This window comes from Orcinus orca, chromosome 14, assembly GCF_937001465.1.
Source record: "Orcinus orca chromosome 14, mOrcOrc1.1, whole genome shotgun sequence".
Taxonomy (NCBI): Eukaryota; Metazoa; Chordata; class Mammalia; order Artiodactyla; family Delphinidae; genus Orcinus; species Orcinus orca.
The window spans coordinates 83,377,126-83,392,405 of NC_064572.1; the positions used below are offsets into that span (position 1 = coordinate 83,377,126).

The 15,280-nt window shown below is 39.0% G+C and overlaps 1 protein-coding gene across 3 annotated transcripts in view; it reads left to right on the forward strand.

Annotated features, from left to right (window-relative positions):
• Window positions 1–15,112, forward strand: part of ZRANB1 (zinc finger RANBP2-type containing 1) — a 69,022-nt gene extending 53,910 nt beyond the window's left edge. For all 3 annotated transcript variants that reach the window (XM_004265729.3, XM_033420781.2, XM_049696644.1), the window contains 5 exons: window positions 530–728; window positions 8,548–8,668; window positions 10,187–10,316; window positions 10,422–10,651; window positions 11,816–15,112. In XM_004265729.3, the coding sequence (XP_004265777.1) occupies window positions 530–728; window positions 8,548–8,668; window positions 10,187–10,316; window positions 10,422–10,651; window positions 11,816–12,034 (899 nt within the window). In that variant the 3' untranslated portion in view covers window positions 12,035–15,112. The remainder of the gene's footprint in view (window positions 1–529; window positions 729–8,547; window positions 8,669–10,186; window positions 10,317–10,421; window positions 10,652–11,815) is intronic.
• The last annotated feature ends 168 nt before the right edge of the window (window positions 15,113–15,280 follow it).

Here is a 15,280-nt window from a genome sequence, read left to right on the forward strand (position 1 = left end):
GGTGTGAGAGTGTGTTCTAACTTTATTACATGCATCTGTCCAACTTTCCCAACACTACTTGCTGAAGAGACTGTCTTTTTCCCGTTGTATGTTCTTGCCTCCTTTGTTGAAGATTAATTGCCCATAGGTGTGTGGGTTTATTTCTGGACTTTCTGTCTGTTCCATTGATCCATATGTCTGTTTTTGTGCCAATACCATGCTGTTTTGATTAGTGTAGTAATTGTCTGAAGTTTGGGAAGGTTAGACCTCCTGCTTTATTCTTTTTCCTCAGGATTGCTTTGGCAATCCTGGGTCTTTTATGGTTCCATGTAAATTTTAGGATTATTTGTTTTAGTTCTGTGAAAAATGTCATGGGTAATTTGATAGGGATTGTGTTAAATCTGTAGATTGCTTTGGCTAGTGTGGCCATTTTAACAATATTAATTCTTTCCAATCCAAGAGCATGGGATATCTTCCCATTTCTTTGAATCATCTTCAATTTCCTTTATTAATGTTTTATATGAACATGTTATTTAAATTCTTCATATAGAGTTAGAAGAAGAATCTCCAATTATAAACTGGTCCTTGGAATTGGCTACACGTTTGGACAGTCGACTGTATGCACTTTGGAACCGGACTGCAGGAGACTGCTTACTTGATTCAGTACTACAAGCTACCTGGGGCATTTATGACAAGGACTCGGTGCTTCGGAAAGCCCTGCATGACAGCCTACATGACTGTTCACATTGGTGAGCTGACATCCTTCCCTTTTTGAGTGCACTGGCTGAATCATTTCCTTACAGTGGTGGGATACTTTTTGTTATATTTTCTGTGGAAGCTAGGGGGAAAAACCTTTGGTTTTCGGCACTGAGACACTTTGAACATCTCAGTGGTTTTTATATCTTTTTGCTAAGCTTTAAAATAGAAACATTGGAAGCTGTAGGAGTGTCTTAAATATAGAAAGGTCTTTGCTCATCTTTTAGTTTTCTGGTTTCACCTGTTTATTTATTTTTAGTGTGGCTAGTGGAAAATTTTAAACTACACGTACGCTGTATTTCGTGTCTTGGTCAGCTCTGGTGCTCATATTTTAAAGTAGCTTTGATTTCGTATTTCTGTTCAACTTTAAGAGATTATATTGATTGTGTATTACGAGTTTTTCTTCCTGAGACAGGTAGTCTTAAGACCATGTTTTATTTTGCAAATTTTCAAATCCACAGAAAAGTTAAAAAAAAAAAAAATCAGTGCAAGGGATCCCAACATCTCCTTCATTGGATTGGCCAGTTGTTAATTGTTAACATTTTGCCACAGGTGCTCCATCTCTGTGTACCTAAACACTCCCCTTTGCCAGTTAGTTGTAGGCATCCTGGTGCTTTACCCTTCAGGATTTCAGCATGCATCTTTTAAGAACAAGGATATTCTCCTACCCAACCACATCCTCATTACCACATCTAAGAAAATCAACATTGACTCAGTTATCTAGCATACAGTCCAAATCACACTTTCAGCTTGTCTCAAAAATATCCTTTTTTTAAAAAACATCCAATAGTCAATCAAGTATATGACTAGTCTTGAACTGTAAATTCAGATGGTAACCTGATTGGATAGCTAAAGAAAGAATGTGTCATTCAGAACTGATGGTTTAGACATTCAGCCCTTGTCCAGGGGAGAGGACTTTGTGCCTTTTAGTGGAGGGTGATTGCTCTGGATTGATCTGGTAGTGTGGGCAATACCATTCCTTTTGTGATGCGGATTCATCAGGCCTGGTGAGCCTGATGTCATTAAATGTTCAGTCTGTCTGACCTCTAGATTGGATTACGTGCTCATCAAACAACACCCTAATGATGAGTTGGCTGTTTGTGTGGGCCCGCCCTCACCGAGGGGATGAGTCGTTTTGGATATTGTGATTTTACAGGTTTGCCTTGTAGGTTTAGTTAATGTGACTCTGCCCTTGGAAAGATAGATCTGTCCTCTGGGTGTGGATGAGGTCTAGCTGCTCAGCCTGGAAACTAGATCTGGACCTTGGTAAGTCTACCATTTTACAAGTCCTTTTTAAAAGGCAGCTCTAGCCTTTCCTCTGACAGTAATATTCTGACCCTGTTGTAAGGTTGAAAGTGTACTGTAAATTTCAGCAGGTGATATCTACTTTTCCTAGCTGTGAAGGCTTTAAAAAGAAAAAGACATTGGTGGCTATTAATAGTTTGGGAACTTTATGCTACCCGTTTCTCAAAGCTGGCAGTAGGTAATCTTCTGGATTGGAGTTGTCACTTATATTTGTATTAGGACTGAAATTCTAGTTTTGAGTCATTTGAAGTCTCAAAAGTCTAATGTGAAAGTAGGGGGAAAAAGAAAAAGATTGCCATAATCTGAGGGGGAAAATGGGCTAGATGGCTATTGAGAGTGAGAAGGACCTAGGTTGTATGAGTGCAGCCACTGGTAAGTGCTGTTGTGGCAGGTCGTTTGGTAGTGGAGGCCTTGGTTCTAAAAGGATGCTTCGCTGGCGTATGAACGGGCTTTCTACAGTAAAGAGTGCCTTGGTGCCACCTCCTCCAGTCCCTGACATACAGGGTCTTCACCTGATGTTTTACAGTTAAGGCATAGGAAGCTGCAAGGATTGTAGTGATCACATAGACATCCCTTTCACTATCTTGGGGTGGAGAGGGGATGAAGATTATCAAATGAGGAGAGAGGAAGCATTGTTGCCGTAGATTCAAGGCATCAGTGATGTGGGTCAAATATATTAGCCTTACTGAATAACGATTAAATTGTTGACTATTTTGAGTTGTGACAAGTTTGTTGACTGGGCTCTTATATGACTATTAGAAGGTAGAATGAGAGGGCCCGTCCTAGGTCAGGAGAGGAGCAGCCAGTATATCACTTGTGCAGTCTCCTTTTAAATCAGCTTTTTGCTAGGGTTTCCTTTGCTCATAATCCAAATCAGGTGGGATGAGACTTTTTTTAAGTCATAAAATATCTAAATGAGAACTGAGAAAGTAATTTTCTTTTATTTAAACCCTTCCTCCTATCACTTAAAGATAGGACATTTTTTTTGTGGTGGTAGCCGTGCTCTTCTGTTGGGTGCCTATGATTTGATCCGGCTCAAGTGCTCAAGATGGAATATTGTACTTGCCTTTGATTGACATGTCAATCCAAATAGAGAGCCAAATGGGAGTAATTAATATAAATAGGGGGAAAAATCAGTGAAAAATCAGTTCTTTTAGAAGTATCAGCTTTGGATAACTTATTGTTATGCCTCTCTGTGTACATTTTTAGACCTTAATTGGTTGAGAGCAGTTTTAGTTCACAGCACAATGGAAAGGAAGGCACCGTTGTTTGCCATGTCCCCCCACGCATAACTGCCCATTACAAACATCCCCCACAAAGTGGTATGTTTGTGACAAGTGATGAACCGACACTGACAATATTCTTATCACCGAAAGCCCATAGCTCACATTAGGGTTCATCTTAGTATACATTTTGCGATTTTGGACAAATGTGTAATGACATGTGTCCACCATTATATAGACAGTATTGAACAGAGGATTACAATTATAGTATCAGAGAGAGTATTTTCAATGCCCCAAAATCCTCTGTGCTCTGCCACTGCATCCTTTCCTCCTGCCTAACTCTGGCAGCCACTGGTCTTTTTACTGTCTCTGTTGTTTTTGCCTTTTCCACACTGTCATGTGGTTGGAGTCATATAATATGTAGCCATTTCAGATCAGCTGCTTTCACTTCGTAATGTGCATTTAGGGTTCCTCTGTTTTTTCATGGCTTACATAGCTCATTTCCTTGTAATGCTGAAAAGTACTTCATTGTCTGGATGAATTTTATCCATTCTGAAGGACACTTTGCTTGCAAGTTTTGGCAGTTATGAATAAAGCTGCTGTGAACTTCCATATGCAGGGTTTTGTGTGTTCATAGATTTTCAGTTCCTTTGGGTAAACACCAAAGTTCATAATAGCTGGATTATCTAATAAGAGTATGTGTTTAGTTTTGTGAGAAACTGCCAATCAATCTTCCAAGGTAGCAGTACTGTTATGCATTCCCACCAGCAATGAATGAGAATTCTTGTTGCTCCATATCCTTGCCAGCATTTGATGTTGTCAGCATTATTACATTTAGATCATTGACATTCAAAGTGATTATTGATATAGTTGGATTCATAACTTCCATGTTTGTAACTGTTTTCTATTTGTTGCCCTGTTCTTTGTTCCTGTTTTTGTCTTTCATTCTTTTTCTTTCGTTTTTTTTTTTTTTTTTTTTTTTTTGCGGTACTTGGGCTTCTCACTGTTGTGGCCTGTCCTGTTGCGGAGCACAGACTCAGCGGCCATGGCTCACGGGCCCAGCCGCTCCGCGGCATGTGGGATCCTCCCGGACCCGGGGCACGAACCCGTGTCCCCTGCATCGGCAGGCGGACTTTCAACCACTGCGCCACCAGGGAAGCCCCTGTCTTTCATGTTTTTAGTTGAGCATTTTATGATTCTATTTTCTCTACTTTCTTAGCATATCAGTTATACTTATTTTTTTAACTTTTATTAGTGGTTGCCCTAGAGTTTGCAGTATATTTTTACAAATAATCCAAGTCCGCTTTCAAATAAAACTGTACCACTTCATGGGTTGTGTCATTACCTCATAATAACAAAATAATCCTAATTCCTCCTTTCTGTCCCTTGTATCTTTATTGTCATTCATTTCACTTATATGTAAGCATACATAAGCGCATACCTGCACACACGCTCGCACGTTCATACACACACACTATATATATATACATAAGTATGCATAATCAAATATTATTTTGAATAAACTATTATCTGTTAGATCAATTAAGAATAAAAAATAAAAGTTTTAATTTTATCTTCAATTTATTTCTTAATGCTCTTCCTTTTTTTTTTTTTTTTGCTGTACGCGGGCCTCTCACTGTTGTGGCCTCTCCCATTGCGGAGCACAGGCTCCGGACACACAGGCTCAGCGGCCATGGCTCACGGGCCCAGCCGCTCCGCGGCATGTGGGATCTTCCCGGACCGGGGCACGAACCCGTGTCCCCTGCATCGGCAGGTGGACTCTTAACCACTGTGCCACCAGGGAAGCCCTCTTCCTTTTTTTATGTAGATCAAAATTTTTGATCTATGTTATTTTCCTTCTTTCTAAAGAACTTCTTTTAACATTTCTTGTGAACCGGGTCTCTGGCAACAAATTCCCTCCATTTTTGTTTGTTTGAGAAAGACTTTATTTCTTTTTTACTTTTGAAGGATCATTTCACAGGATATAGAATTCTAGGTTGGTGTTTTTTTTGTCTCAACTTTTAAAATATTTCACTTCATTCTCTTCTTGCTTGCATGGTTTCTGAGAAGTCGGATATAATTCTTATCTTTTGTTTCTGCATAGGCAGGTGTTTTTTGGGTTTTTAAAAATAAATTTATTTATTTATTTACTTTTGGCTGCGTTGCTGTGCGTGGGCTTTCTCTAGTTGTGGCGAGCGGGAGCTACTCTTCATTGCATTGTGCAGGTTTCTCATTGCAGTGGCTTTTCTTTTGTGGAGCATGAACTCTAGGCACACGGGCTTCAGTAGTTGTAGCACACATGGTTCTGACTCATGGACTCTAGAGCTTAGGCTCAGTAGTTGTGGCGCACAGGCTTAGTTGCTCTGTGGCATGTGGGATCTTCCTGGATCAGGGCTTGAACCTGTGTTCCCTGCATTGCCAGGAAGATTCTTAACCACTGCACCACCAGGGAAGTCCCAGGTAGGTGTTTTTTATATTCTGTCTTCTTTCAGGACCTTTTTCTTTAATTTTCTGTTGTTTGAATATGATATGCCTAGGTGTAGGTTTTCTGGCATTTTTCCTTCTTGGTGTTCTCTGAGCTTCCTGGATCTGTGGTATGGTGTCTGACATTAATTTGGTGAGATTCTCAGTCATTGTTTCAAATATTTCTTCCGTTACTTTCTTTTTTCTCCCTCTATTATTGACATTTGTATGTTATACCTTTTGTAGTTGTCCCATGGTTATTTGAAATTCACTTTTTTTTTCTATGTGTGTTATATTTGCTTTTTAGATTTGGAGGTTTGTATTGATGTATCTTCATGAGGTTCTTTGCTTAGCTGTATCCAGTCCACTATAAGCCTATCAAAAATGTTCTTCATTTCTGTTGGTGTTTTTGATCTCTAGCATTTCATTTTGGCTCTTTCTTAGGATTTCCATCTCTCTTCTTACATTGCCCATCTGTTCTTGCATGCTCTCTTTTTCCATTAGATCCCTTAGCATACTTATTATAGTTGTTTACAGTTTTTAAATTTAAAATTTTAAAGTTTTATTCCTGTGTTTTCACCTAGGAATTCCATAGTTTTAGCTTTTACATTTAAAGTCTGTGACCCATTTTGAGCTAATTTTTATTGAAGGTGTGAGGTAAAGATCTAAAATCATCTGTTTTGCATGGATATCCAGTTGTCCCAGTACTGTTTATTTTTTTTTCCCATTCAAATGCCTTGGTACTTCTGTCAAAAAGTATTTTACCTTAAAAGTAAAAGTTTATTTCTGGACTCTCAGTTTTTTCCTGTTGATATGTATGTCTGTCCTTATGCTGACATTAGACTTTCTTGATGATTGTAGCTTTGTGGTAGGTTTTGAAATCTGGAGTATAAGTCTTCCAACTTTGTACTACTTCTTTCAAGATTCTTTTTGCTATTCTGAATTCTTTGGATTTCTAGATAAATTTTAGGTTCTAGCTTCTGCAGAAAAGTCCTCTGAGATTTTGATAGAGATTGCACTGAATGTGGAATTCATCCATGAATGTGGAATTGATTTTTTAAAAAATAAATTTATTTATTTTTGGCTGCATTGGTTCTTCGTTGCTGCTCGTGGACATTCTCTAGTTGTGGCGAGCGGGGGCTACGGGCTTCATTAGTTGTGGCACGCGGGCTCTAGAGCACAGGCTCAGTAGTTGTGGTGCACGGGCTTAGTTGCTCTGTGGCATGTGGGATCTTCCTGGATCAGGGCTCAAACCCGTGTCTCCTGCATTGGCAGGCAGATTCTTAATCACTGCACCACCAGGGAAGCCCCAAAGTGACTTCTCAGTGTTAAAGCCAAACTTGCTGTCCCGCTTGGCCTCGTATTCCTGGATTTGGTTTGCTTGTCTGTTCTCAGTGAGCCAGGTAGCTTGAGTGTTTAGGTCTTTGTGTGGTGGGTGTGATTATTTGAACATGCTTATTATTTTTTTTTTTTTGAACATGCTTATTTTTAAAATATATTTTGAACAGCCTTTTTCTGCAGTCTTCTTGAGTTTTGAGTGAAGTCATCATTTGATTTCTGGCACATTTAGGTGTCTCATTCAATAAAACGATCCTAGGCAGCAACCAAGAAATTTCTTAACTGCAGCAACTTTCTGTGTTTCATGATATTTTTCCTCGAATTTATTAAAACAATGTATTTTGTCATTGGTGCATTGAAATATATTTCTGTGTATCTTAGGTATTTTAAAAGAGGAATATCCATATTTTATTTTTAAACATTTGGCATTGAAACTTACATTCCTGATTTAAAAAGAGAAAACCTATGGTTCTCTGGCATAGAAAAGTTTTTTTTCTAATCAAACAAGAGTTAAGCCTCCATAACATTCTTTTTTAAATCTAAAATATATTAATTTACTTTTTACGGAGCCCTGCATTAAGTTACTCTAAAGAAACGTGTGACACTAAGACATTTAATACCTTAACATTTCAACAACAGCAAAAGAATGTTTTCTGATGTTTTGATTCTTTTACCTAGAATTCAAATACATAAAAGTATTGGGGATTTCTGATAGTTCACTACATGTGAGAGGAATGTAATGTTACAAACAGGTTAAATGTCTTCAGAGGTCTTTGCTGGTTTGTTTTGTAAGACAGTGGATCACAGTTTTGAGCATAATTATATCCGGCTTTATTTAATTGTATACTTGATCTAAAGAAAAAGAATGTTTTGCTTTTAGTAATTCAGTCTACCAGTGGCCTAGTTTGATTTTTAGTCTTCATAATTTATTAGGCCGAAGTATTTAAACAGGTATTAAGCATGAAGAAGGGATTGTTCTTGTAGTTACAGTGATTTTTTATTTCAATTGTCATGTGATAATCAAATAATTTTATTTAATGAATGAAATCTCAAGGAAGTGATTTTGATATTCTTGTAAACACATGGGCTATTTCTAGTCTGTGACCAAGTAGTGGATAACTATTCATTAATGGAGAAATGTAGTGTCTTTGATTTTTATCCAACCTCTCAGATGATTTTGAGTGTTTTTAGTTTTTATTTGTAAACCAATAGTAGACAATTGAAATCAACCGTTCTCATCACTAGTGTTCGTAGTTTTGATGAAAATTTGGTGGGTGGTGAATCAGATTATGTCTGAGGATATGTTAAAAGATGTCTGCTAGCAGAAAGGAGGCATTTTTAATTGGAAAAATATACTGCAAGCCAGGTAAAATTAATTATTAATCTCTGCATTTGAATTGCTTAAAGACTACATTAAATAAATGATCGGAACATTAAATGAACTGTTTATAGAAAGGCTTCTGTTTTACTCTGTTGCTTTTAGGTTTTATACACGTTGGAAAGATTGGGAGTCCTGGTATTCTCAGAGCTTTGGTTTACATTTTTCCTTGAGAGAAGAACAGTGGCAAGAAGACTGGGCATTTATACTCTCTCTTGCTAGTCAGGTAAGAATGCTTCAGGGCATGTTGCTCCTATGAGAAAAGTGAGGCAGCTGGTCTAAATGCCTTGGTTTACACTAAGACCATGTTGGAGGCAGTGTGGCATGAAGGGAAGAGCGCTTGACTTGGCAGCAGGTGACTTGGGTTCTAGTGACTGCTGTTTATCAGCTCTGGGACCATAGGCAAGTCCTCGCTGCAGCACAGGGAGGGCAACATGTTTCTTATATTAAGTGATTAAAAAACTGTCCAAATAAAAGTTGTACTTGGTGATTCTAACCTCTTAAATATTTCCTCAGATTACTCTTCAGTTATATTGTCCTCTCAGGTGACTTTTTGGGATTGACATATACACGCTATTATATATAAAATAGATAGCTAATAAGGACCTACTGTGTAGCACAGGGAACTCTACTCAATACTCTGTAATGACCTATATGGGAAAAGAATCTAAAAAAGAGTGGATATAGGTATATGTATAACAATTCTCATTGCTGTACAGCAGAAACTAACACAACATTGTAAATCAACTATACTCCAATAAAAATTTAAAAAAATAATAAAAATTTTAAGAAGTGGTGGCTTTATGCCTGTTTTACCTACCTACGGGTTAGCTCCCATTCTGTGTCCGAGGGGACACTTCCCCAAGATCTCTGTGCTCGTGGTGGGTGCTGATGCTGAGCTGCCAGGCCCCTGAGGATCAAGTTGTGATCTTCACAAGGCTCCCCAGGTGAGGAGCCTCCGTCCACGTGACGTAGGCCAAGGAGAAGGTGCCGTGGACAGGAATGATTAACTAACTTGGGAGTGAACTTTTATAGATGTATTGTGTAGGGCTGTCCCTCACACTCATGCTAGTTTTATTTTATGAAGCATATTAATATACTTAACTATAAACTTCAAATACATGCACAACAAACCACTTCTTTTCTTTGCAGAAAGCATCATAATTCATTAGTACCCTCTGAGGGAAGTGCCTTCTGTCTTTGGGTCATTTGGGCAGGGTTCACAGTGACTGTTTTACATCTGAGACATGTACCTCCTGTAAAGGTGCTGTCAGAATCATTATGGGGGGAAGGGAGACCTGTTGCATATTCTTGCCTTAGGTGATGCAGCCATTTGCAGCCATTTATGTTTGTGTGAAATAACGAAGTTCTTTTTACTTCGGGTGGACCTTGTTGTAGGTAGTACTTTCACAAGTAACTTAACCAGAAGGCAGTTATATAAATCAAGCTTCCTTTGCTGTCTGAATCTCTTGTTTCTGAAATCAGTATTTAAACAAATCTGTTCAGTTCTTGAGTTTGGATAATGAAGGATACCTGTGCATAAACTTTGCAGATTTCTTTTATTGGACTTTGCTGTTTGAGGAATCGAACTCTTTAGTTGGACAGTAGTATTACTATATTTTTTAAATGAATTGAGATAGTGTAATAATGAAGGAGGGTAGCATTGTGTTATACACATCAGTTTTCCGGGGTGGTAATAAATGTTTTAAAGAGAATTTGCTTTCTTTTATTTTGTTCTGTACAGCCTGGAGCAAGTTTGGAACAGACCCACATTTTTGTACTTGCACATATTCTTAGACGACCAATTATAGTTTATGGAGTAAAATATTATAAAAGTTTCCGGGGAGAAACTTTGGGATATACTCGGTTTCAAGGTAAGCCATTATCATGAGTATTTTGGAGCTTTCTTGTTTATTATTTTAATGCACATTGCAGTCACATCCTGAAAATCTCATTGTGACTTTCTTCCCTCTTTCCAGGTGTGTATTTGCCTTTGTTGTGGGAACAGAGTTTTTGTTGGAAAAGTCCGATTGCTCTGGGCTATACAAGGGGCCACTTCTCTGCTTTGGTTGCCATGGAAAATGATGGCTATGGTAACCGAGGTGCTGGTGCTAACCTGAACACCGATGACGATGTCACCATTACATTTCTGCCTCTGGTTGACAGTGAAAGGAAGTTACTCCATGTGCACTTCCTTTCTGCTCAGGAGGTAAGAAGCCTGTTTCTTGTATTAATTACTTAAAGTAGCAGCACTGTACCAGAACCCAGCCTAGTGTGTCTTTCAGGTGTGGTATTATCTGTACTACCACTTACAATTTTGAACTAGGTCGTAGTAATTGTCACTTTCTATAAATCCTGGTCAGACAGACTTTGAAATTTATCTTTTCAGAATTGCTGTGTAGGATGTGTTCTGCAGAGATAAAGCAGTGAAGACCAAAGTCCTAGCCCTCAGGTAGTGCTGAGTGCTGAGGAGATAAAAAGATGGGGTGAGGGGGAAAGGGGGGGATGAGGGGGCCACCGGGGGCCCAAGGTAAGGCATCACTGAGGAGGTGACGCCTGAATTGAGACCTGAAAGAGGAAGGAGTCTTGCAGAATCTGGGGGAAGAGAGTTGTAGGTAGAGGGAAGTTCAAGCCAGTGTGGTTTGTGGGGATTGGGCAGGCGGGGAGAGACGAGGCTGAGAGGTTAAGGGGTGGCATGGGGTCATCAACGGTCTTTTAAATCTTTGGCTTTATTCTGGGTAAGCTGGGGAGCCAACAGCCAGTTTGCCCAGAAGAGGAATACTGGCAACTCGGTTGAGACTCGATACCTGGGCAGTGGTGGGAACAGGAGCAGGTGGGAGGTCACTGGAGCTGCGGGGGAGCAGGTGGTGCACGCCAGGCAGGGGAGGTGGCGAGAATGTGTAAAAGAGCGCTCCAGCCCAAATTCTTATAAAATTATTGGTCTTTTATTTCATGTACTAGTAATAAACTTTTTATAACCATGATATTAAGAAAAAAGTTCAGATAATTTTTGTTCCTTGAGCCTATATACATAACTTTCTGAGTAAACTTACCTTGTTCTGTTTGAAGCTGCAAGGATCAGCTTATTAGATAACATTTGCTTTTTGCTATTATATCAAACAAATTAACTTATTACTAGGCTGTTCTTCCCTCTAGGTTTTTCTGTGAATTTTCCCATAGATTTTTTTTCTATTTAACCACAGGAAACTGGGTTTTAAACATAAAATTGATGAGAGGTGGAAACCATGTTGAAACACTTCGTTGCTCTGGCCTTTTTCATTAATCATACCAGCTGTAGGTTTCTGTTAAATTTTTCCTGTCAAGTCTGTGATCTGTTGTGTTATTTTCCCTCTTCTTCGCATTCCTCTAAAAGCTAGGTAATGAGGAACAGCAAGAAAAGCTGCTCAGGGAGTGGCTGGACTGCTGTGTGACTGAGGGAGGAGTTCTCGTGGCCATGCAGAAGAGCTCTCGGCGGCGAAATCACCCTCTGGTCACGCAAATGGTAGAAAAATGGCTTGACCGCTACCGACAGATCCGGCCTTGTACATCCCTGTCTGATGGGGAGGAAGACGAAGATGATGAAGATGAATGAAAATAATCAAAGAGCAGAAGAGCAAGGTACCAGCTCTGTAGTGACCTCCACGCTGCTGCGGTGCTCCAGGCAGAGTGCACGGCATGGAATGAAGCAGATCTGGCAGGATCTGCTTGGAAGGGTTTTTCTGATCCACACCCCGTGGAGATGATGCATCTGCTGTGAGGAGACAGAACTTTGGACTACAGTTTGTAAAAAATGAATTTTATTAAGACAGAACTTTTTTCCTTTCAAATTGTAAATCTGTCTATAAATGTAACGCATGTGGTTGTGTAAGAAGTTGTGTAATAGGAAAAGTTGTACCAGCATCTTCATATTATTGAGAAGTTTTTTCCAGCATGGGCACCTCCAAAAGCACATGGCAGATCACTCTTTGTTCCTTTGAGATAATTCTTTTTTAAGTAGAACCTGGCATTCTACTTGCATCTTAAAAGATCCGTTTTACATTATATCTCACTAGAGCTCGTTAGAGATTTGGAAACTTTTTGTACAAATTACCCACAGCAAAACATAAAAACAAGCTTTTATTTTTATTAATAATTTAGTTCCTGTTGTGCCCAATAAAATAAAATAAAATCTTTAAGGAACAAACTGTAAGAAAAGTAAGGATTTTTTATTGAGTGAACTTTGCATAGACATCGTTCCCTTGTTTTGGAAAGGGTTTTGGTTTCTATTATTTTGTCTTTTTAAAAGTTTCTGATAATGCCCCTTTTCAGTGTTTAGGTATTTATTTGTTTGGAAGAGTGCCCTTAAGATGGGGCTTCTTCTACCAGACTCTGGGCAGCAGTCTCTTTGTGAATAGTTATTCGGTGGATGTAAGTGAGCGGAGTGCTGGCGGGGGAGTGCTCGGGGGAGCCGGCCCACTCGTATGTAACTGAATGAATTGTGTGAAATTCGCCCACTTGACTCTGTTGACAATGTTATACTCTCCCAGGTTGCCATGCATAGAGTCTGTGGATTCTTAACTGTCTTTTATCATCAACTCTGCTTTAAGCAAATTGTGTTAGAAAGGCATGCCTTTGCTTGGGCTAATTGGGAATATCAGTTCAGTATAAAGATTTAAGAACGCAGTAAGGTGGTAAATGCATTGTATAATGAATTTCTCAGTGAGTAGTCTGAGAATTTTTGCATGTTGGTTAATTGTGGCCATTCTTATTTAAAGTTAAGACTATAATCTTAGGTAGGAAAACTTTCTACAAAAAGTATTATTTGACCACTTCAGGTATACATTCAAAACTGGGTAAAAATTTCAGACCTATCTCAGGAACACAAAAAGACTTAGTGTCCTGGTAAGCACTTTGTAGACTATTGATGTGGCAAGGAATTTGGCAAGAAGCCCTACACACACACACACACACACACTCACACTCACTCACTCACTCACACTTTTCCTTCCCTTTGATGAAAAGGCTGTGAAAACCTTGAAATATTTACTTCTTGTTTTCTTCTAAGTTCTGTTTAGATGCTATTGAAATGTGTACAACCTCAGATTTGATGCTGGAATACTAAAAATAGAAAATTACCTATGAGATGTCATCTCTCTAGTTCTTTCTTCCCTCTCTGAACACTCCTTGAAACGTGTTCCCAGGATGATCGCTTTTGCTGCATGCTACAACTTGCAGGAAAAATATTTGCAATTTGATTCCATATGAATGAATTTTGATGTAATGTGTATGTTAGTTTCAAATGGTTAATGTTTTCTTACAAATTGACTCTATGGTTTGCTTTCATTTTGGACAGAATTAATTTTTTAGAAGGCTGCCATTCTAATTACATAGCACAGCATCCCTATAAACTTTTCTCCATATATAGGGAGAGAATTCTTTAGTGGCCAGACATCCTGTTCTAGTTGCTGTTAAGCAAAAACTGCTCTCCCAGTTGAAGAATCCGAAGAGAAATGTTTGAGGGAAAAGCATCTAGTTGCTACGGTCTACATTACAGTCAGTGCTGTTCAGAAAACTGCAGGCTCGGTCTTTAGCCTTAGCCTCCGTGTGTTGTGTTTGCTGCGTGGTGTGTCCCCTGAGGTGCCTCTTTATTTATTTATTTATAGATCAGTGACCCTGACCACATCTAGTTTAACAGGTACAGCATTCTTCCCTGTGGGAAAGAATTATATATATATATATGACTCCATTTCTTAGGCTCCAGACAGGGATGGGGCTTTAAATGGTTTTCACAGCAGATTGGCTGGTAAAGGCCAACATTTTGGTGAATCAATGCTATGTTAAGCTCTTGAACTATCAAACAGCCATAACTTGTCCCAAGATAGAGTTTGCAGTCCTTTCTCAGATTATATATGGCAGGGTGACAGATATTGTATGTCTTTTGGTTGACTCTGGACAGTAATACCTTTAACTGTATGGACTTTATGGTTCTTTTTCTAGGGAGAATACAGTGTGGTGTTTTCTGTCAAAACCCAAGTACACCATGGATTTGGACCTTTTTATGTTTTTGGTTTTTAGGCTCATCGTGTCACAGACTTAGTCTGTGTTAAGGGACTATTGCTGTGCATAGTCGGTTGGGGGTCTCCTTTTTGTGCATACATCACCCCCTCACTGATTGCCTGTTTGACAAGTGGTCGTGAAGATGATCTTGAGCTGCCACTTTGCTCCCCGGAGTGATAGGTCAGTAACCATTTGCTGTATCTCTGTCCAGGATCTCTCTATCCGTGTCAGGTGGTTTCAGTGTAATTTTTCATGGGAGAGTTGGGATGGGACCACCACCTTAAAATGAGTGAGGAGGTTGATGCTTTAAGTTGTCATGACTTCTTTTTTTAAATGGGAAAGGGTGGGGGGAGGCGGCTGAAAAGGAGTTCGGTACCTGGAATTGTTGGACGTGACTGACATTTGCAGATACTGCTAGTAGTAAGGGGTTTAATGCTATTTGAGAAGGAAGACCCATAAAATCAATGGAAAGTTCCTAACCTATGGAAATGGCTGATGTTAATTAATTTGCAACATTTCTTTGTAAATATCATTAAAAAAATTTTTTTTTGAGATTCACCTCCCTTCCTGCATTAATGCTTGAGCCAGATAATTTTGCTTTTGGGTAAATTAAAATCAAAATTCTAAAACTTGACCAATTTTGTTTCTTGAATTGACTTAGTTCTAACCCACTATTTCATCTTAGGGATGGCATGATTTGATAAGGATGGACTTATGTGAAGTTTTGATTTTTTCAATTAAACTATCACATGAAGTAATTGTCAACATTCTTGCGTCTGGTTATGGAATAGGTAGATGACAG